This window comes from Echiichthys vipera, assembly GCF_963691815.1.
Source record: "Echiichthys vipera genome assembly, chromosome: 3".
NCBI classification, from domain to species: domain Eukaryota; kingdom Metazoa; phylum Chordata; class Actinopteri; order Perciformes; family Trachinidae; genus Echiichthys; species Echiichthys vipera.
The window spans coordinates 22,672,831-22,696,919 of NC_139828.1; the positions used below are offsets into that span (position 1 = coordinate 22,672,831).

General features: G+C 41.9%; 1 protein-coding gene across 1 annotated transcript in view; it reads left to right on the forward strand.

Annotated features, from left to right (window-relative positions):
- Nucleotides 1-24,089, forward strand: part of kank4 (KN motif and ankyrin repeat domains 4) — an 82,676-nt gene that overhangs the window by 46,345 nt on the left and 12,242 nt on the right. Inside the window, exons 2-3 of the mRNA XM_083940486.1 lie at nucleotides 18,064-18,137; nucleotides 18,708-22,301. Of these exons, the coding sequence (XP_083796612.1) occupies nucleotides 18,119-18,137; nucleotides 18,708-22,301 (3,613 nt within the window). The 5' untranslated portion in view covers nucleotides 18,064-18,118. The remainder of the gene's footprint in view (nucleotides 1-18,063; nucleotides 18,138-18,707; nucleotides 22,302-24,089) is intronic.

Genomic DNA, 24,089 nt, shown 5'->3' on the forward strand with positions numbered 1-24,089 from the left:
ACAGAGAGACACATTGGCCGTCTACTCTGGTCATTGTTTAGGCTCCAGTGGCTTCAGGGTTGATTCATGGTCCGGAATAAACACAGCAAGATATGCCAACAAAGAGAGAAATACGAGATGTACCATAACTCTACAAAGACAGTAAAACATAGATAAAATAGAAGGCACATAAACACTATCTCTCTACTTTGTTCCACTCCCTCTGTGCTCTCTAGCTGTGGTTTCTTGGCAGTAGTAATTATAAGTGATATTAGAGCCAGGCTGTAGTCTTTGTATTCTCTTGCCCCCACAGGTCAGCAGAGTTCAGCCCTACAGGAAGAGGCTGTCTGTGGAAGAGAGCAGACCACAATCAGGTTATTGCTTAGCCATGCTTCACCCACACTTAGTGATACAACTCCCTCCTTCTTTTTATTTTTACTCTAGCCCTGTCTTACCTTTAATACGTCTTCCTGAGACATATGCATCTTTTTTTGGTTGTTGTTTTTTCTTCTTCAATTCTATAGTGTGTCTCTTTCATCTTTTACATCTTTACATCTTTTGAAAAAATGTAAACAGATCTTATTCAGTAAGAAACTAATACTGAAGTTCCACTCTCGCCATCAGCCATTAAAAAGTGCTTCCACCAAAATCGATGAAGGCTGATCACATTGCGTTCGACCTGTGGATGCATTGTTTCACATCTGATGGAAATGTGCAAGCTCCATAATTGCATCACATTGATTCAGTTCCTGACAGCTGATGCACATTTTCATCTCAATCCAGTGCACTGAACCAACAAGGAATCAATTTGATTTTGTTGTTTTGTGGTTTATTGACTCAAATATAAAATGTCATAAGAATCCCCACAAGCTTTCATGCCTACTTAAAGAAAGGCCTGCAGTGCATTAAAGTGCCTGGTTCTCATTTGCTACTGTATTGCCGTTTCTTCAAGCTCAGCACACAGTGAAGAAGCACCAAAGCTGTTGTCATGCACACTATTTACTTTAGTACAGATGTTTTTTTCACCCACTGCTCCTCCTTCAAAACAAGCGACTGTGGCAGCCAAAATGACACATTGTCATGTATTTTAGAATTTGTGGGTTATAGGGACTCCTCTAGGTCTCCAATGAGAGTCTGAATTGACAGGACAAACCAAGGAAAATGTCACATTACGACATACAAAGGAAAGCATGTCTTAATGCATAAGAAGTAAAAGAGGCATGCAGAGCAGGAATGTAGTCGAAACTTAAATTGTGTCTGACTGTCTTTGTCGTGTCCGCTCTTTCCGTTTCCCTGTTGTCCATCTAAGCTTCTTTCCTCGCAAGCCAACGAGGAAGTATTTTCTCTGCATTCGTTGCACCTCCCTGTCATCCTGCACAATTGCATAGTGACTACACCTACATGTAGTAGAGAAAGAGATGGAGAGTGAAAATTTGTTGAAGTACAACATTTAAGAGGAAAAGTAGAAGGCAGCACACATTAGTTTTTGTATACTCTTACCGTGACATTACTGTATGTAGATGTAGGCAAACATAGACAAAAAGGCTGTATGGATTTCAATTAGCAGTCTTGAATCTATAAGATTGTTTCTCTCCCTATTTCTTTGTTTCTCATGCACACACACACACACACACACACACACCCACACACACACACACACACACACACACACACACACACACACATTTGTACACACTCAACACTCACCGGTCATTTCTACTTTAGATGTGCAATAAGGTGTGTCAGTTCAGTGGGCTTCTGTTTCAACGTATAAACAGTCTTTTCCCTGCCTGCAGGCCTTATCAGCAACTGGCCTTCCTCAGGATGTCTGCCAGCCCTGGCCCAGTTACACACACACACACACACACACACACACACACACAAAAGTTTTCTCAGTGGAAAATCCTGGTCATAGTTTGATTCGCTGTTTTTTTCCATCTTAACACTATCTTAGTAAGGGATATTTGTTGTTACACTTACAGAATTTACTCAGGCAGTATTTAGAGATAGGTTACACCCCTGAAAATGAGGGGACTTAATCTAGGAATGATGAAATATTATGAGTCATAACCTCTATAAATAATAACATTTCTCAACAGTTTTCTTGTGGATAATTGGTTATTTCCTTAGTGTAGTGTTTGAAATTCAGACTTACTGCTCAGTCAACAGTCCAAATGGCAATAGGTATACTTAATTTTGACTAGATTCATTCAGGAAGTGTTAACACCATGCCATGCCACTGCTTCTCCTATCCCCACACAAATTAACACTCACCTACACACATAACTGAAAATGTCCCAAGTTAGACTATATAGACAAGACTATATATGGTCTTGAGCTGAAATTGGTTACTGCCAACAAGAGATATTGGATACCTTGCTTGTATCGAAGCAATGATGTATGGATTCAATGATACACAACATACATTTCAAACGCTGAAAAACTTTTGACAGATGTGGTCAGCCAACATATCTGCTAAATGTAGTAAATCATGAAAAAAATCTCTGTTCGAAACATATACAGTATTTTGCTTGATAAATGAGGAACACTGTAATACTATGAAAAGAATGGCAAGCCTAAACATTGACATATAACCAAATGGGATTTAACTAAAATGTAATGTATACCCAAGCAAAACATGGTCTCATTTATGAATGATTACACATTCCTGGTACTGGATGGACAATTTCCAAAGGAAATTTGATTAATTGGATTTTTCTCTTTTATAGCGTAGGTTATGTGGGTTTTTTTTAAGTTTCTTAAACAGGCACTCCCGGCATTCTTAAAAATCCATCTCTGAACCACACACGGGCACGGGCTTTAAGCAGTAACCTGTGGGAGTAGTCGTTCATCCATCCATCCCGATGCTGTTATATAGCGCCGTTTTTGTGAGGGTTATAATTCTGTTTTCTCTGGAAACTTGTGGGCCTGTAGAGCCCTTTGACATGACATATTGTTATTCGAAGCTCTACAGAAGCATGAACTTTAGCTGCAGATGTGAAGCTTTGGCTATGGTTAGCTGAAGGCTAAGCTGTTAGAAACATTTATCCATCTCTGAAACGCTTTGAAGATATTGACAGCACAGTGGTGTGGTGGTTAGCACTCTCAGCTAGAGGGTTGCTGGTTAGAATCCAGGCTGTGGCCCTTCTCTGTTGAGTTTACATGTTCTCCCTGTGTCTGCATGGGTTCTCTCCGCGGTTCTCCAGCTTTCTCCCACAGTCCAAAGAGGTTAATCGATTACTCTAAATTGCCTGTAGGTGTGAATGTGAGTGTGAATGGTTGTCTGTCTCTATGTGCCCTGCGATCCTGTCCAGGGTGTACCCCGCTTCAGGCCCAATGACAGCTGGGCTCGGCTCCAGCCCCCCGCGACTCCATTAGGGACAAGAGATTGTAGATGATGGATGTTGATGGATGGATGATTTTATGTTGTCAGACTCTCTTGTAGATTCTGGCAATAAACGTGTCAATATCAGTGAAGCATTTCTGTCACACCACCTCCAGTGTCTTCTCATTCAGATGGCAGCATTCCCCTGCTACAAGGACCAGCGACAGATGCGTAGGGCTGCTAACCCCAGCAGCAGACCAACTCTCCCCACTGTTTTCACAGCAAATGTCCGCTGCCTGGACAATAAACTGGACTACACTTTCACATAGTTTCCCCCCTCTGTGTACTGTACTGCAATGTGGATGGATAACAATAAAGTATCTCATCTAATAGCTTGAATTAGCTGCCACCATAAAACCTTTGCCAACAGTAAGCAGAAGAACTCTCACTAAAGGGACGACATGCAGCCAGTCGGAACGCTGTCCCTCTCTGAAATGACCTGCACCCATTTGAAAATTGGGTCCATGCTGGGAGACATGGACCAAGTTTTGGACCCAAAGCTTGTAAACAGAGCCAATAGGAGGTGCATAAGTCAGGTTTCTCTTAGAACACTTGAATTTCAATATGACCAAATATTTTCATGGATTTTTTTGCCTAACAATGGAAAAAATAATCTGACTTCCTTAAAGGGATAAAATTAAGGCAAATTTTCCACACCAGATAGTCACTGCATAGACAAAACAGGCGGTAGCCATTGTAAAATAGATCATTTGGGAGTTAATTGCATTCATTCCATTTTTGTGCTTGTGTATTGAGTTAATTTTGAGACGAAGGCTCTGAGCTGATGATCTGATGTTGTGTGAGAACTGTGAGCTTTGCCCGTAAAAACTGTTTTGGGTATTTCACATTTGCACCCACTCACTCACTACAGGCTACACTTGCAATGATAATTGTGTGCTGAAAGACTTGGCATGAATTCCAACCTGCCAGTGTTTCAAAACTGTAACAAAAGCATACAAAATTAGTTACGAGACATTTCAGACATTTAAATGATTAGTAGGAGTGTATTCCTTACAGTATAATGAAAAATTAGATTAACTGCTATTCCAAGAATTGAGATAATTTAAAAACACACACGCAAAGTCCAAATATTTGACACTGTAACCTGATTTGAGGTGAGAATTATTGGAAGAATTACAGTTTTTCTTTGTAACGCCCACAGTGTCTGCACTCCAAGCTGTTATGCTGAACTGTATATTTATGAGCTGTGGAGTGCAGCAGTATAAACATTTTTAGGTTTTCACACACAGCCAAACACATTGCAGAATCCTGAGGTGCCAGACTTTGCATAATGCTGCCTGTTGTTATTTTAACATTTTAACTGTGTTTTTGCCCAGGCTGGAGCAGAGAGACTGCTTATACACGACAATACACTTAGAATTAAAGTTCTATGTCAGACGTGGAGAGTAAAGATCCAGGCCAAGGTCTAGTCTGCCAAGGTCCTTGCCTTCAGCGGCCATCTGACTGTCCACAAACTATGCTCTTACATGTATCCTTGTAATTATGACAGTAGCAAAAAGAGCATCGCAATAGACATTATCAAAGATTAATATTAAGTCCACATAAAGAGGAGGTTTTAGTGGATGAATCAACACAACAGTGGACTTTAACATAGCATCTGTTTGTTTCAAATTTCCAACCGACATACATTGTTGTTTGTTTTAAAGCATGACCAAAATCGTTCCATAGCAGTGGACTTCATTTAATGTGTAGGGCTACTTATCATGCTACTGCAGAGGTTTGGTGTTATTTTGAGCAGTATTAGTGGTTAAAAAAGCCGTTTTAATGCCTTCACTGTACTTCCTCAAGCTTAGGTCCGGCAGTTAGCGAGTCTCCCGAATTTCTCTGTTAATAGTTTATACACGGGGAAAAAACTGTCTCTATGGCTTATCTGGTGTATGTAAGTGCTGAAAAAGACCATGGGATGATTTTGAGCCGGAATTACACTTTAACCGAATAGTAATTATTGTAACCATGACAACAGAGGTCCCCTAACCTTGGAGTTGGTTTGCAGAACTTTTGTCTAGCCGGTCTGGTAGTGAGAGTTATTACACAAACACTGTTGGTGTACTTAATAGAAGCCATAGATTGTATAATAAAGATGGATGTAGCTTCCACTATCTCTCACTTGATTTATTACCTCATTAAACATTTTCCTAATTAGTTTATGGTCTGAATGGCTGGCATGGCTGTTCAGAACAGCTATAAACATTTTTCCCTTCAGAAGTGGTCAGAAGACACGATGCACCAACTAGATTTGTTTTCAGCCTCACCCAACTTTTTGGCTCATTTTATGCCCTTGGCTTGGGAGACCCTTCCAGGAGCTATTTCCCCGCAGGTCTCAGGGTCATGTGGTCATGTGAATCCCTCCGCCATGATTGAGAAGGTCAGGCTAATACCCTGCGTTACTGTGGGTGCTGCACAAACCCACCAATTTCATACTCCATCTTCCCCATCTCAAAGACATACAGCAGAAACTCACTCGCAACCGTTCATTGTTTCACACTATTTTGACATTGCATTTTAATTTCTTTTTACCTAAGAACAAGCCAGATGGATGGGCAATGTCTAACCTCGACACACAGATAAAAGGCAAGAGAGAAGTGAGACTCCAGAAGTCCTAGGGGTCTGAGGTGGGATCTGATCACTCCTGACAGGAGACGGTCCATGTGATCGGCAAAAGGGAAGCTTAACCCTCTAGGCCGAATTACACCCTCTTTCAGTCTGCTGCTTAAGATGAAAGGCTGTGAGCTGATTGTATGCTGTGTGTTGGACACAGGGAGAGGGGAGAATTTAGCCACAGATGTTAACATTGTCTAAGTTTGTGTTTGATGAAGGCTCTATGTGCAAGTCAGTACTCGTCATGTAAATTAATTTCTTCTTCTTTCATTGAGTATACTGAAAGATATTTTTCCAAGCTAGGGCTGAAGGTCCAATATAATTTCTTTTCATATTCCCCATCTTTAATGTGTCTTTGATTCCACTGTTCTGTGTATCCACATACACAACAAAGTTACCATAATGTATAGTCCTGTCTGGGTGCCATACTGTTCGTTTTTTATGTCCCGTCTTGTAGCGGTGTACAGTATAAATGGTATAGAGAGTACACTGTACAGTATGGATTTCGAGTCTACCGTGTAACTGGCAGAGCAGCTCTGATGTAACCACACAATGCATGCAGATCCGGCCCGCAAAGGAAATATTTACTGGCCCTTTGAGGCTTATGTGAAAAAGTAATTCCTGGCCATAGTGGCCAATTGAAAGCTGTCCTCTCTCTCGCATCTCAGCGCAACTGTCTCAACACATCAAATACTGGCACGCTGGGTGACTTGTGCTTAATGTTTCTTTCTTCCTTGAAAAAAATGAAAGGTTGACACCGGAAATTAAACAGTGAATGGACAGAAAAGTATTTGTTTATATCTGTCACCGTGAAAACTGTGTGTTTACTCAAAGTAATGCATCACACAGTTAAAGTGCGAATTAGCAGTTACGCTATCAGCAGTGTGAGTGTCAACTTCTCTCCCTCCAGTCTTTATTGAAATGAACCCTCTGGCCTGTGGAATCAGCCATTCAGGTTTTATTTAGAGGCCTTGCATTGCTACAGCTATGCCATATATCCATATGAATATTTCATATGATCTGTTTATCTTTGCACTCACATGGTATCTCAAGCCAAAGTGTGGAGGCAGTATTTTACAGTGCTTGCTGCATAGCTGTTTTAGGGTGGACATTTGCTTTAAAAATCCACGCACTCCCTTAGAGAGGAATTAGCTTTGGTGGTCTGAGGGATCGTGCAGGAGCGAGATAAGAGAAAGGACCCATTAGCCCGGGCAGTTAGCCTATTTAAAGGCTGTTAATTATTTACCTCATTTACACTACAGAGCCAGTTAGACCAGCCAGGGTTTACTCATTAGACTGCTTTCAGTTTTGGAGATGGACAGAGCTAACTAGAGCGTTTACTCATTACATTTTACAGAGATGATACCTCAGCAAGGCTAGTTTGATGCTTCTAAAGAGCACTTTTGATCCCATGTGGAGCTCGACCTGGTCCAAATAGGCCTTGTGTCGTCATTTGGCAGCATAGCAGGGGGTTGACTTTAGGTCCTCCAGTAATAATTAGACTGGTGCATGGTGGGAGTTCACTGTAGGCAGGCCTTGTGCCAGTAGACTCAATAAACATATAAGCGCACATATAAAAGAAACACACTTGCACTGTGCACACACCAGTAGATGCATGAATGTCCACAGACTTGTACACAAAAAAGGTTTGCATTCACACAAACACACACAGGGCTGCTCTTTCTTGTAGTAATCTCCACTTCCGGAAATATTGAGCTTTACACACACTTAGATGTGCTGAATAAAAATGGAGAGGCAGTGGTGGTTGATTACAATGTTTGTGTGTGTTCTCCATTGAGCCCATTTATCTTTAAGGGTGTTGGTTTTTTTCTAGGCCAATTGGTTGCAGCGGGCAGGCTGGTAAATCTATCATACTAAGAGAGCAGCTCAGCCTGGCCAGCTAGAGAGTTTCTTCTCTCCCCTCCACCCCTCTCTGCCAACACCTCCACCCATTTCCCACCCTTCCTCCCTCCTTTTTTTCTGTGTTTTTTTTCCCTTTCTTTCTCTGCTGAAGTTAAAGAGAGACAGGGTCAGTAACACTCACTAGAAACAGAAAGAGGAAGGACAGGAGGTGAGTGGAGCTGCATGGCAGGTGAGAGGCAAACCTCCCCATGAGAATTGACTCCCTTTTTCTGACTCATACTCCCTTTTTTGTCTTTTCTTTTCTTTTTTTTTCTTTGACTCTTTGCGCTCTCACAAACAATTTGCTCTCTTTTTTTCCCTGTTTTCATCTGCCATAATCCCATTTTACTTCACATTGCTCATCTTCCCTTCTGCTGCACCTCACCTCTCTCACTTTTCTCACTCCCTCTCACTCTATTTTTGCAGGGTAGAACATAGGTCACGTGTTTTCATCCGGGATGTGTGACAAAGGGTGTGAATAGAGAAAAAAAGAGTGTGTATGTTTTTGTATAAATGTGTAAGTGCATGTGTGAGAGGCGAGGTGGTGTTTTTCTGACCGCAGAATGTAAGCGCTCCTCACACAGCGTTGGCAGCTGACACAATGCGGGAGGAATAAATGGGCAGGCTAACAATCAGGCAACACACATGCATGCGTTCAGCCATCAACACACACACACGCAACACAGTGAAATGAGTATTGAGCGACTCAGTGTGGCAATGAGCCAACTTTTTTTCCTAAGCGGCATCTGAATGTGTGTCCGATCGGTGTTCCCCTACATGTATGTGTGTTTTTTCAGTGTGTGTGAAAGTGGAAGCGGAGCTGGAAGGCTGTCATCATGCTATGATCAATAGAGTGTGAATTTAGAAGTGATGATTTCTTCCCAAAGTCATTCTGCCTGCTCTGCAGACTGTGCTGCACAGCCATCACCAGCCTTGCTTCACACTCTGTTGGTGTCAGGCAGGATATGTGTGACTGTGAGAAGATAAATTGTGTGAATACATGTTTACGTGTGCTTCCATGCAAAAATATCTTATTTTATGTTTGCCCAGCTATGTTAGAATTTCCTGATTGCATGTGAGTGAGTGAGTGAGCAAGGGGACCCAGATTTATTTATAACCAAGGTTTCTGTGAGAGTGGTGATAGATCAGCGGAAACTTGCTGTTATTGTACATTTGAATATAACATATATACATAATGAGTAGAAGGGGAGGTAATGTGACATTGCTGCTCTGTAAATGATCTACTCCTTGGCAACGTGCATCATACTTTCTACGTCATCATCTTTCTTGCCTTTCTCCCTTTTTTTCACCACTTTCCAAACTGTAAATCAAATTCCCTTCTTTCCTCTTTTATCTCAATTTTCCTTCCATCCCTATACTCATCTGCAACTGTCCATGCTCATTTTATCTCTTGTGACCCATTTTAACATCTGCTAACGTTGACATAGGGATAATCAGATAGCCCACTTGCTAATTAGTGGTAGCAGTTACTTCACCACACTCATTAACTTCCAGGAACGGAAGTAGCAGTAATGCTAGGGCAGCTCCAGCTAGAAGAGGTTGGCTGTGTGCTCCACTGCATAATAGATGTTGTGTCACTTCCCTTATCGCTAATGAAAGCAGGCAGCTGCTCCTTGTGCTGGATTATCACTAGGACTATGGAGAAGAGCAGCCTGAAAAAGGAAGATGCTTTCATTCGAAATTTATTAAATATAAATCAACTACAATATGTCTTTGACTGGAGGTGTATACACAATTTTATTTAATTGTATTTTTTTTGTTAATTTTCTGTCCTGACATGGAGCTTGAGAGCCGAGCCTGCACTGGAAGAGACCCCGCAAGGGAGCCTTGCAGACAGATGCTCTCGTTTCATTCTGTGTATGGACGGATAGAGCGATCTAGCGATAGGCTGATAAGAAAACAGTTTCAGGGAGGGTATGGCATAAGGGTTATCTGTCCTTTCACAGATGAGGCAGAAACAGGACGTCGGTAATGCTAAGGTCATGTCAACACTAATGCAGATAAAGTTGAAATTGCATCCAGTTTTGACTTCATTTTCCACGGCCAAAACCAGCTTTTTGCAAAATCTCCAAAATGAACTCATTTAAAAAACATCTTGCACAGTATAGACAGAGAAAGTCTCTCTTCCACCACCCCTCCTGTGGTCTCTCACTGTGTATTTAAAAATAGCTGATCCCATAGTAATATGACTGTGTATAAAATGGTGATTTGCAGCAATCACCACCTTGGTTAGCAGGTGCCAATTATGAACCACAGGTTGCTTTATAGACATTCAGTCGCTCTACCAGAGATGGATACAGTGTGTCAGCGTGTGTCTAGCTCATAGACAGTATAAATGACTCCAATTATCCAAGCTAATGTTGTTAGCAGCAGCAGCTCAGATATGTCAGTGGACAGGCACATGGAACCAACTTAGGATCAAATCGATGCCCCTATGTTGCAGAATAGCAAACCAAACCTTGGCTCTTTCTGACTGTCGACATGACATGCATTTTGATAGGAGTCTTTCTCAATAATCAACAAGAATAAGACATACTTTATTAATCCCAGAAGCGGAAATCCTTTACATTTTAAAATTACAGTGAATTGGCACCTCTCCAGCTAGTAGTCTACACTCCGTACGGGGACTTGAACCAGCAACCCTCTGGTTCCCAAGCCAAGTCCTTACTTACGGACCTCCTGCTGCCCCAACAGGCAAGCTCCTCATTCAGTTGTAATGTGATTGGAACATTTTTGGACAATTAAAGTTATATAATTTATACTTTGAGTTGAGCAGTGCAGTACCCTGATAATCCCGCCCCTGCAAATTTCAGTTTGCTTTGCCAATGGCTCCGGGCATTCTCCTTTGGAGCTCATTATCTATGCCCAGAAAATCCTAGATCACCAATCAAATCATACTATCTGCTATGGCTGGACATAACCAATGATGAAAGTGATGCGCCGTCGTAGCCTTACAACAAAGATGGCTGTGGATGATGAACAGCCGTTGTTTGGGTTTATCTTTTTCTTTAAAAAATGAACAGAAGACGGCACCAGAATCTTTTGTTTGCAAGAAAGATGTATTTGCTGTTTTTCAGACCGGAAACAGCAAAAATGTATCAGTTAGCTTGCTGGGCGCTAAATAGATTAGGCTTAATGAAAACTAGATACGTCACCTTGTTCAATGCTTCGATTGGTCGTAGGCGTGTCCAATTCGGTGCAATGGTATTTTGAACTACATGCTTTGGTACCGCAGCTTGAGTTGGTAAAGTCTATTGATCGTGCCCAGACCCTACGTGTGGCTCGAATACTAGCAGTGTAGTGTAAATCTGTGTGGAGAACCATGGCTGAAGGTGTAAAGTGATTCTGCCAGTGATGTGTGAAGGCTACCTCTAGTGGTCTAAAGTAAAGAGCCAGATATACTCCAAAATGGATACAAACATTGTTCTGTTTACACTACACTGGATGTCTGTATATTGACACACATGTTGACAAGGAAATCAGGGGGTCGGCGTACCCATCACATCACTGCAAAGCAACAGAACACTAACATTTGGCAGCAGCCTAAGCAGATCTTCCTAAGAACAGAAAGATACATTGGAGGTCACCCTCCACATGCATCCTGTAAATAGTCTTTCTGAAGGCAAGTGGAATCCTTGGGCCCTGTAGTGTTTGATGTCCTTACAATAATTTCCTTACACAGAGGCAAAGGAATCTCACAACTGAACAATAGAAAGATAGATTTAAAAGCCACCAATTTGTGCCTTTTGGTTTATTAATTTATTTTTTGTAAATCAACATACTGGGTGATGTAAACCATTTTTTGTCCCACAGAAGTTTGTTTTTTAAGGTCTCTTTTTTGGCTCTACAAAATACTGACAACCAGCAAAGGACTTGAAGTAACAGGCTTTTGAGCTCATTTTTGCACATATTTTACTTTGAAGAGAGCATCTGCTTATCAGTAACATTAAAATTCATGCACCACTCACTATTAAAGTATTGAGTGTAACCCATTATCTTAATTTGCACTTCCTCACAGAAACATCAGTTTGAACTGACCTAAAACAGTAGCCTACTGTACTAACTACAGCCCTGGGGGATGATCTAGCCACTGTTTAATGAAGCCTATTGACAGAAGTTCCCTCTCTCATTTTCTCTCTGGGGTTGACAGCCAGATGTTGTGTAGCACGAAGGGAACAATCTGGCCCCTAATGAATACAGACATACTGGACTAGACTACAGTATTGGATTAGGACTGAAAAGAAAAGGTCTGGATGATGAATTATAATGGGCCCAACCAAACTGAAGTAAAGAAGATTAAAGGCAAATTGGCCCTGAGTATAAAAGACTATTGTACTATGTACTATACATAGACATATAATCTTAGACTGGGATGGACGATACTTTGCTGCTCAAATAGCTATTGTAGAGCAGAGGGATTGATCTGTTCTTAAAGAGCACACACAGACTAAGTGCCGCGATATCAGATAAATGTCTCCCAGTTTCCTAGTTCTGTCTTCACGTTCTAGGTGCTAACAGCATCCTTCGTTCGATCTGGTTCAGCAATCAGAAACTTTCTGGTTCCAAGTTGTCTTGTAAGTGCATTTTCTCAGTTCGCTGCTCTGGAGCATCTCTGTGTGGTATTGTGTGATTATGCAAGATTGTAATCCACACCTGCTACTCACTAGATTGAACTATTTGCACCATCAGATGAGTACAAAATGGATAACAAACATCAGGTTTGATGTAGCCTCCTGAAAAAAGCTTACATAATGTGATGTTAAATCTAGCGTGAATTTGTCGCTTACAGTACGTCTACATTAGCTACCATAAGCTACTGGTTATACCTGACCAAATTAATCGAGTGAATCGAAATGAGCAAGGTGCATCTTATTGATCATGATTAAAAACTTTTTTTGTAGAAGTTATACTGTGTTCTTTGTTCTTTCCAAACTTGCATAGTCTTTCTGATACACCCCCTTTTCCCATTTAAATGCATAGCAAGTAACCCAAATAACAAAAGCAACAACAAAGAAAAACATACCAACGTAGCCTCCGCTTCACTGTAGCAGTGTAAAAGCAGAGATCTTGCTCTTGACATGAAGCACAATCACGGTTGTGTCAACAATAACTTCTAATTGGAATGAGGTAAACCTCCTTATTGAAAGCTTTTGAATCCTGAAAACTTGCCTGATTTAATTCATTTATCTGTTGAGGAGAGCAACTTGGAAACTGCTGTAAAATGGCTAAATAATTCTTAAAAGTAATTCTTAAAAGTAACTTTAATTCAATTCATTTCAATTCAATTTTATTTATAGTGCCAAATCGTAACAAAAGTTATCTCAGGACACTTTACAAACTAGGTAAAGACCACACTCTAAAATGTAATTAAAATAAGAAATTTCCTCAGGTAACTTTAAATGCTAATAAGGTACCTTTAAACACCCAACTTAGGTTGCAAAGTAATCTTTGAATGCGTTGCCCAAGGAGTTACCATCTTTTGCTGCTTTGTTGAAATTGCACTCATGTAAGATTGTGCTGCAGTAGGCATTTAGCCAAAGTATTCAGTTCTCTGCATATGTATGTCTTTATCTGTGTCTCTGTTTGTTTGCACATGTGCTCGTGCTTGAATTTGTCTCTCTCACAGGCTTAGAGTATTAAAGCCGGACAATCCTGCTTTCCCTCTCAAGGTAGTACATGGGTAAACAGAGATAGCCGGTCCCATGTCAGGGCTGTGATAAGGACTTGGAGCCTGTTATTGTTGCTGCCCTGCCTTGCAGCTTGCAGCTCCACACAGCTGCTTTCACATAGTCGATGAACACTTATGTTTAGAGCTGCAGCCGGGTACTCCAATGCATTCATGTGTACCTCTTTTTTTTTTAGAATAAGAGTATGAGACACAAAATGACAGAGTGAGCTGAAAGACAGGGGGACATAACGGTGAAGCCGCATGCATGTCTGAGATATGAGTGTGCTACAGCTGCCACTCCCATCTCTGCCTCTTTTTCACTTTCTCACCCACTTTCTCTTTCCCAGCCGCCCACCTCCTGTCCGCTTCTTGCACTCCCCAATCGTATTTCCTGTGGGCCTGTCTTCTATCTAAGCCTGCTCTGTGTCAGTGTATCAGACTAATTCAATCTCCAGAACCAAGGCACTCCGATGTAATGACCCATGACATTCAATTAATACTTTTCCGCCTTTTTTGGTAGGTTGGGTCAGCAGTAATTTTGTTTGTCTGGTATGTGAATCCCTTAGTTGATGTAGGCAGTCAGTGTAACCTTGATTTATACTATCACACAGCCCAGGGCGTCAAATATCGTCATTTTGTCATAACTGCCTGCGTTTGATACAGACACACAAGGCACCATTTAGCATATGTATGAAACGCAATACTTTCTACTGTAAACTAATCCGCAGCATAATTAGACAGATCAAGAGCTCCGAAAGTAAAAGCGACAAAGTCTGTGTAAGAAGGAGGTCAGGTGTCATGTCTAGATGGAAACTCGAGATCAATCAAACCCAGGACTTTCACCCAGGAGACTGCGGTCCATGTCCCTTTAGTGCCCTGTGCACAATTTTAGTTATGTCACAAGCGTACTCACTTTAACCTCACCTACAATAATTTCATAACCCTAACCAAGTGGTCTTTTTTTAATTAAATTCAATTTAATGAACTTAATTAAATTGAACATTGAGTAATTGGTTGATTCCCTGCCTCTGTGTTCCAATTAACCCTCACAAAACAACTATTTTGCAATCAAAATTTACTCTGGTTGAAGTTTCTACGCTGATGACTTATAAAAACTCCTGGCTGTCAGTATGAGCTTATTTACTCCATTCTCATTATGCCTGTCTTCCGGGTTTCACATTACCAATGTCGTTATGCTTATTGGATTGGTGTTGAGAGATTGCTGCCTGTCCTTTAAGAGGTTGTTATGTGCATGTGTGAGACTGTTCAAACACAATAATTCAACAAGACACACATAAACCTACATACGTACCCTAAGAAATTCAAACACACAAACATAAACAAACATAATTTTTGGACACACATACCCGTGGCTTCCTTAGCCAGTAGGTTTGCCTTTAGCAAATAGTTAAGGCTACACACAGTCATACGATGACTAAGTGCTTAGCTTGTGACTGTGATCGGGCATCATCAGGGGCTTCCAATATTTAATCACTAACCTAACCTGGATAATCTGCAATAACACTGTCCATGCATGCAAAGGTATGCATTTGCAGTAGATGTTCATAGACTGATTTTATGGCTCATTATTTATGGTAATAATCCATATTACCATGCTGAAGTTTACCAAGCACAACTTGATTCCTCTGTTGCTTGGAGGGCTTTCATTAGTCAAGCATTAAGAGTGACTTGAATTCAGAAATCCTCACAACTACATTGTTAGGAAGGCAAGTTTACCCTTTCACAGCATAATTCTTCACTTCTGCCATCCTCATTTCTTTCTGTTATATTTGTCTGCCAAATTGAAGTTTTTCAGTCTTTACCTATCCTCCACTCTATCTCTTTCCTTTCTTCTCTGCTCCCTTGTTTTTACCTCTCCCACTCTACCTCTGTCTCTCTGTTTCGGTAATGATCTAATTAAAGAGGGTTTTGTTGCCTGCCCACTGTGTATAATTGCCAGTGGGGTCTGTCTGTACTTCACTCAGCAATTACGAGCAGCATTCTTTTACCCCTGAATCGGCTAATTAAGCCTTAAGGACAGCGAGCCAATCGTAGTCACATTAAGCATCAGGAGGACCCGGGGATGCCTGCGCTCTCCTCACTCCTGGGACATGCAGAAGTAGTGGATTGAAGCACGGTTGCCATGGTAGCAATGACATGGTGTCAGATCCTTTGCAGAGGCTGTCACTCAGTCGATCTATGTGTGTCTCTTTCTATGTGTATATCTGTTCATCTGTAACTCAGACAACATCTCTGCTCCAGGTCACCAGCTCTTTTCATTATTAAAGCTCAATCTATGAAGACAGTTCAGGGGCCAAACAGAGCTGGTCACAGTTCCCTTTTAGGCCTCTGGGTGGACTGGCTGTCATTTTGATTGATTGCATTGCCAGCTCATGCAATGCTTGCCTTGCAATATGTCCCCTATCAACACTGCACAACACACAGTTTACCCTGTGGCTAGAAACAAGCACTTACTCCAAACTTCTGTATATAGGTACTGTGTTTGACAACAGTAGTTGCTCTGTCACATGCGATAGTGTGGGTGACTTTTAGGAATACCAGTCGGCACAGAGCAAGATGAAAACTTAAATTTAAACTGGAAAATTGGCTGAACTTCAGTGAAAAGGCCAACTGGTTTGCTGAGAGTCTTTATGCATTAGACATTTATTTTAGTATCAAACCTCTTGTAGAAAGATACAGTCTGGAGGCACTTGTTCCCATTTTTTTGAGAGGCCATTTCAAATGGGAAACCTGCCTCTTATGAGACAGTGTTTCCATATTCCTACTGGCCCTTTATCTTTTTGAGTGTCAAGATGACATTTAAATATGAAAGCAATTGACATATGACAGATGAAGCACAATCAAAGCAATATGGCCTGCACTGTTGCATTATTATAACTATTTACATTACAATATAGCATCAGTTATAACTCATCTGCAGTGACTTGTAACGCAGGTAGAAATAATGAAAATGCTAATTTACACCTCGCATGTTGAAGTTTAAACTCCAGCATGTATGAACCAGAGCTTCAGGCACTTGTGGGCTATGTCTCCTAGATAGCAGATATTTTTCTCCAGTGACACAAATTTGCATGGAAATTGCATGAAAAATGTGTGTCCATATAGCCTTAAAGTTGATATTTGTCTGTAAGGGCTAGATTGTTCATTTAATAGAGGTTTGAGCTGTGCAGCTCACTCAAATCTGTCTGAGTTGCCTGGGTTTTATTATTCCTCTTGGATATTTTATTAGGGAGCTTAACATAAGCCCTTAAAAGTTTCTCCACTTGCTGAATTGTTTTTCAGCTCCCTTAGCTAAACTCTTCACTAAGTTCATTGTAAAAATAATAATAATAATAACAATAATAATAATAATAATGATAATAATGAAATGGGCAAGTGGCTCTGGTTTCCTGGCGTGTCCAAGTGGAACAAATGATACAAATGGAATGTGTTCCCTTATGTGGGCATGTCCAGGGTTTTGTTGAATTTAAATAGCTTCTAAAGGTCTGGCTCAATAAGGCAAATTAAATTAAGTTAATGGACACAATGGTGCTGCCTTTCCCCTCATTGTGCTATTAATATTTGCTGTTGCTTGGTATAACTTCATACTGTTGTCTTCAGTGGAGACTACACAATAACTAACTGCATTACCTTTTTATTACATTCAAAGTCATAGTTGCATATTAGCCTAGTAATTGAAATGCCTTTCCTCATCTCAGTATAACATGTTGATTTTTAGCACTGCTGCTCTCCCGTATACAGAATAAATTGTTATAGAAGGCATGAATTTGTCATAAAAAGGTACTGTGTTTTGTTATGCTTTTAAAATATTACAGCATTCACATTTGACATTTGTTTGGTTTACCTCAGTTAGATGTATAGATGTTCAGTGCTGGGATAGAGCACTCTGGCGCATGTCTGGTTGTCCAGTTGTTCAATGCGTGGCCAGTGTTAGGCCTCCACTATCTACTGTACAAGGGCACCGTCTTCTTAGCTCCACCCAAGACAATTGTGATTGGTTTAAAGAAATCAAACCAGGGCCAGTATCATAGAATGATAGGCAGGCTAAGACTAGGCTGCAAATTTCTTAGTTTTGACATAAGTCAGCATATTTTGTACATTTTTTCCCTGGATACCAACCCGAATATGGAGTGCGCCCTTAAATAACCTATTGAATACCTGTTTTAGAGATGCACTGATCATTTCGTATTATTTCAGTTGCTGTACTGAATCAGTGAAAATATTCAGTCAATTTTGGAGAAAGATTAACTCAAACAAAGGAAACCTTCAGGCTGTTTCAGGCTGATCATTTTACGGAACCTTACCCACAAGGACCACAGTCTGTTTTCCTTCTTTCATTTGATTTCACAGATCTGTTTCTCCTGTAAAAGTAAGACACAGCAGAGTGTAGAATTCAGTTCGGTTCAGATGACAGTGATGGATAATATTTCAGTGCCTCACCGGGCTCTTTCATTTCTGTTTGAACCAGGCTGACAGCTCCAACTGTAGCAAACACAAGTCGATGACTGAGAACTACGCCTCCCATGATGGACAAGAAAAGTGGTGAGTGTCACTAAGTCTACATTTAAACAAACAATCCTTGTGCTTCTTACTTGTTGTGTCACAAATCAGATGGTTCCTACTTTTCTGTAAGCAATTAGTCACATAGAAACACATTTTTGTTACAGTATCTGACATAAAGGGTTCAACATTTTATTTCCTGTACTGTATGTGGCCAAAAGCAGTGAATGGTTTATTTCCTTCAGGTGATAAGCGTCCCCTGTCTCATATTGCAATCATAAGTTGACACAGCACAAGCATCATTTTACATGCTGATGAGTAGTTTGTTTTGGCACAATCACTGCATGATAATTGCTTCCCAGTAAGTGATATGGTTTTACATAATGAAGCACCATGTGTGCAGCACAGTACAGCCTGTCTGTACAAGTGGGTGAAAAGGAATAATAATGCTGATGATAATCTGTGATTTAGTTCATGTTCATTTTATAAAGCAATTGCATGTAAATGCATTTTAGTTGTATAAAAGTTATTATTATTGCTATTGTTGTTATTTGTAGTAGGAAGAGGCGAAACATTGATTGATTGATTGATTTTCATGTTAATTCCTTACAGCCAACGGCTTTCAGACCAAGGCAAGTGAGGGCGGTGTTCAGAGGAAGCAGTTGCCTTACTCAGTGGAGACTCCCTATGGTTTTCACTTGGACCTGGACTTCCTCAAGTATGTTGATGACATTGAAAAAGGCAATACCATCAAAAGGGTCCACATTCAGCGCAGGGTCAAGGGCCCACCAAAATTCAGCACTCTGCCCAGAAATTTCAGCCTTCCCGGACATGGGGCCAGGCCTGTCCCTAAGGAGAAGGACAGCACATGGTCTGGGACGTCCACCTTGGGGCCTAAGCCTAAATCACGAGTGTCAGAGGTCCAACAGATCTTCGACTTCAGGGCAAGTGAAGGGGGTACTTCCAGCCAGAGCAGCAGGGGGACAACCAGTCAGGGAGCTGGCTACGTTTCAACAAAGCCTAGAGATGAAGTAGGAGCCGGGGCTCTGGATGTTGAAGAGAAAACTGGGGAGATTCAAAGTCGTCCGAACCTGCTCCGAGCATCAAGCATGCCCATCACCTTACAGCAGCGGAAAGGTTCCGATTCAAGCAGTCCGGACCGTATTGTGGGAACACCGGAGAGTGGCTCCACAGAGAATGTGTTCCGTGCTTCACCGGACATAACAGAGAGACGGTGTGTACCTCAGGATCGGACAGGGCTTCACCAGCAGATCACAGTGGCACTGAAGCGGGTCAGGGAGCTGGAAGAGCAGGTCAAAACCATCCCAGAACTGAAGTCTCAGATCTGCTTACTGAGGGAGGAAAGGGAGAAGCTACTAGTTCAGCTCCAGGCCCATAATCAGGCCCAGATTCAGGCCCAGGCCAAGGTTCAGGCCCAGGCCCAGGCCCAGGCTCAAGCCCAGGCTCAAGCCCAGGTTTTAGCAGCATCCTCTATAATAGCACCGAATTCTGATTCTGGGACACACATTCTACAAGGACACAGACCAACAGAAGGGCTCAACTTAGCTCTGATTACTCAACCCACTGGAGGTTTAGAAGCTTCAGAGCCTGTGCCAACAAAGCTGGTAACAAGGAAAGGGAAACAAGGGGTTATAGAAAAAGGTAACGTGTTGCAAAAAGAGGGGGAGATAAATCAGAAATCTTTAAAGAGTCCCTCAGCACCTGGGGAAATAGGTGGGTTGTCAGAGCAAGAATCGGAGAGACAAACGCAGCTGTCAGAAAAATCTGACAAACAAAAAGAGACATTGGAGAGTCGACTGGAGAATGCTGTGCAAAAGCTATCACAGGACAGTGCAGGGCAGGAATTAATGTCACTAAGGGGGGCTATGAAAGGCACAGAGGCTAGCAGTAATCAAGAAGGTGATGCAGCAAAAGGAGGAAAACTTGAGGACAGTGTGCAGACTCTGCAGGAGAAGCTCATGATACTGGAGGCTAAACTTACTCAGGCTAGCCAAGACCTGGAGAGAACTAATTATCTTTTGAAAGAACAAATAGATGAGAACAAGGTCAAAGAGGAGAAAATTCTACAACTGAGTGATGGAGTGAGAGTGGAGGTGTGTACTCCAGAATCACACAGCAGACCGAGAAGAGAGAGCATTGACACAGGGACAGAGACAGAGAAAGTAGATTTAGCCAACCAAGAGACGGAGACAGAATCACCTGGTACAGTAGATCAGGGAACAGATACAGATAGAATCTGTATTGAAGTTTATGTACCCGAACCTATGGCTGGAAGTATAGATCAAGGAACAGAGACTGTTAAAGTTGACACACACAGACAGGAGATGGAGACAGAAGTAGCTGCTGTGAGCCAACCGAGACCTAGAGCCGACAGCATGGAACGGGGCACGGTAACTGAGATGATCGCCACTCAGGATCAGATGACTGAGACGCCTGTAGCAGAAAGGGTAAACCAAGTCACAGAAACAGAGGGAGAGACCGAAACAGACCATCCGCAGAGACCAAGGGCCAACAGTGTAGCCCGGGGGACAGAAACAGACAGAGTGGACACTGTGGACAGGGTGACGGAGACAGTGGAAGCACAGAGGACAGACCAGCAGACAGAGACAGAGCTTGAAAGACGACAGGATAACAATCCAGCCAGAGGTGCGGAAGCAGAAAGTCAAGTGAGAGAAAGTGCAGGCAGTGAAAGAGTAGAGGATGTATGTACTGTGGTCAGTGAAAGAGTGGAAGATAAGGAAACAAATGAAATAATTCATAGAGATAGTGAAGACAGGGAAAGTGTGGTTGAGAGTTCAATTACTGCTACAGAAAGCAGAGTCGAACAAACTGTAGTTACAGATATTGTATGCCAGAATGAAGGCAGTACCAGTCCACTTGATGCAAAGGGAAAATCTAAGATTTCAACAGTTACAGAACATACTGTCTCAGAAACAAAAGAAATTGTACCCACAAAGAATGAAGTACCAGAAATTGTTGAAACAGCACAGATTGCGCTGGAAACTGTAGAGAAGGAACAAACAGCAGAAGCTGTGATTGTGTGTGCAACAATCAAAGAAACTGTGGTCACTGACACGGTGGTTGTTGTTGTAGCAACAGAAGAGAATGCAGCAGTGAAGACAGTAGCTCCTGTACGACCCCAGAGAGGAAGAAAACTCTCAGCAGAGCAGGCACAGCCAATACCTTCTCCACAACAGGCTGCACCTGTGCGTCCTCGTAGAGGATCCAGTGAAACTCAATTACAGCAGTCCCAGCCCCACACAAAAACCCAGCCCCAGGTGCAGGCAAAGGGTCCACCTCAGCTCGAGGCCCAAACCCCAGCACAGCTCCCTGAACCACAAGTAAAACATCAGGCCCCATCTCTGTCTCAGGTTGAGGACCATGCCCTGACAAAGCAGCCTCCTGGGGAGTCCAGTGAGAAACTATCTCAATCAAAACCTCAGACTGAGACCCAGGGCTCGTCTCCAGACTCCAGTGAAGTCCAAACTCGTCCCAAATCGATTCAAGCACAGTCACAAACCACTGCAACTCGACGGGGCTCCAAAGAGTTTAAAAAACCACAGAGGGGATCAAGTGTATCGCAACCTACTAGTCATGGATCAAAAGAAGCCCAGACCCACCCGATTCGCCAGGGGTCATGTGACGCCCAACCTCAGTCCCAGGGATCACGCAGAAGTTCCAGTGAGACTCAACCCCCTCACAAAGATGCCAGTGAGACACAGCGCAGGGGCTCCAGGGAAACAACCCAGCGTCGAGGTTCAAGTGAAGCCCAGGCCTTACGCCGGGATGCAGGCGAGACCCAGCCTCCTCGCAGAGGCTCGGGTGAGTCACCAACATCGCCTGCGGCTTTGGGCCAAGTTGTAACCCGTTTAACAGGGCTTCTGGGCGAGCAGTGGGCACAGCTGGGTAGCAGCTCTGGAACTCAACAGACGGCCAGCCAGCAGGAAAGCCCCAGCACACAGAAACAGACGGCAGGGAAAAGAGCAGAGGCAGGGAAAGGAGCATCAGCCAAGCCTGCAGGGAAGGCAGTCCCTGCAGCAGCAGCAACAGGGAAACCAGCAGGGAAGCCTGGTCCTTCCAAAATGAGCTCTATTCAGAGTCAACTGGTCAGCTCGCTCAGTGTCCTCTCCGCCTTCTACTCACCAGGCCAGAAAGCTGCTGCTGCCAGCAAACAGCAAGAACAAGGTAGGCCTGTGGTTCAGTTAATATCCCATGGTTTATACTGTCTACACATTTGTGCATCTGTCTATCACATACCTGCTTACATATTTGTAATAGACTCAATGAGCGAGCTGAATCCATTACACATGCTTCACTATAATGATCCTTCCCCAGCTCCTACTCTCCATGCCACTTAATTACAACATGTTCCTTCGGATCTCTGCCAAGAAGTCTTGTGATTAAAGTGTATACGTAACACTCAGTAGCTTTGAATATTAATTTACCGTCCATGCTTCTCCTTGAACAAAAAGGCCCACAGGAACAGCCAAACGCTGACAGAATGGTTGGGCAGATTTCAGTGGTGTGACTTGCAGAGTATAGTGCTTTTTAGTAGTTAAGGAAGACTGTTTCACCCTGCATAGCAGCACACGTCTGATGTAATACACTCTTACTATCTAACTGACAGCAAGGTTGTGTATTTACAGCAAGCTGGTCTGTTTCTTAGTGACTGTTGTTTCCTTTCACTGCAACTTGAAACCACACCGGCCCAGTTCTATTATTTAGAAATACTCTAATGATGTGCTGTAAAATTATTTTGGCGCTGCTATTAAAAGTACTATGTCAACACATGGATTATTGTGTTGGTATTACTCGACCTCTTTTTAGGATTCTTCCTTGGATTTAATGTGTGTTTCCCTCGATAGAGCTTCAATGCTAAATACAACTGCATAGCCGTTTTTTATAATAATTTTAATCTCAAGTTAAAGTGGCTAACTCTGTGACTTTAATTTAAAAAAATGTCTGAAGTCACTATATATCGCCAAATGAGGCAACACAATGGTGATTGGCCCACGGATGAAAGTATTGCAATATTTATATTTTATGAACAGGGTGTCTGTGCCGACAACCCCTAAAAAAATGCTGTATTATTAATGCAAACAGAAGCTTGCTTTTTTTATGAAGTAGTCACAAGTAATGCAATGTGTTTGTCAGTAAGCTTGACACTGACCACTATCGTTCATCAAAAATGCGTCTAGAAAACAAGAAAACTTTTGATAGACAATCAGCATGAAAGATTACAGGCAGTAGTGGAACAAGAGGGAGCAGCCGCATTGACTGTTCACTGATTGAATGTTTGTTGAGACATAATGCAGCAAAACACACTGAACACTGTCACTGTGACTGGATATCAGTATCTACAGTTCAAGTAAAAAATAAATAAAATAAAAAAATCACAAAAAAGGATTTAATTTCCCCCTGACATACAGTATAATAGCTGTTACTCTTCTAGGTACTTAGTTCTCTGATACTTTGCCAGTAGTCTAATGAGTCTGTGTGTGGTATGGACTTCACGATTTAGTGTCACACACTAATACTCTCCCAATTATGTTCAGTGGTCTACCTGAAAGGAAAATGTCTATCTTGCCTTCTAGTTCATAGTTACGTCATCTCTTACTGGTATATTTTCTTTTTTTTTACCTTTCTCTAAATCTACTCTGCTGTAGCATCCTCTCTTAAAACTTCTCTCATTTCTAAATCAGTTTGCACAACCAGCTCCTCTTTAGTTCATAACCTACAATACACAGAAGTTATACAAATGCTAGCTCTCTTTTATATTTAAACCGGCTTAGAGTCACAGTAACATTACTGCAATGGAGGTAAAATAAGGTAAGCTGAGAATGAGTAAAAAACTGCAAACAAACATCATAATATTATGCTTTTGGTCACCTATGGTGGCAGCACAATTATACTGCGTTTCAAAGATACAGTAATTGTCTGTCTTTCACAAGGGTGGACAAACTTATTACAAAA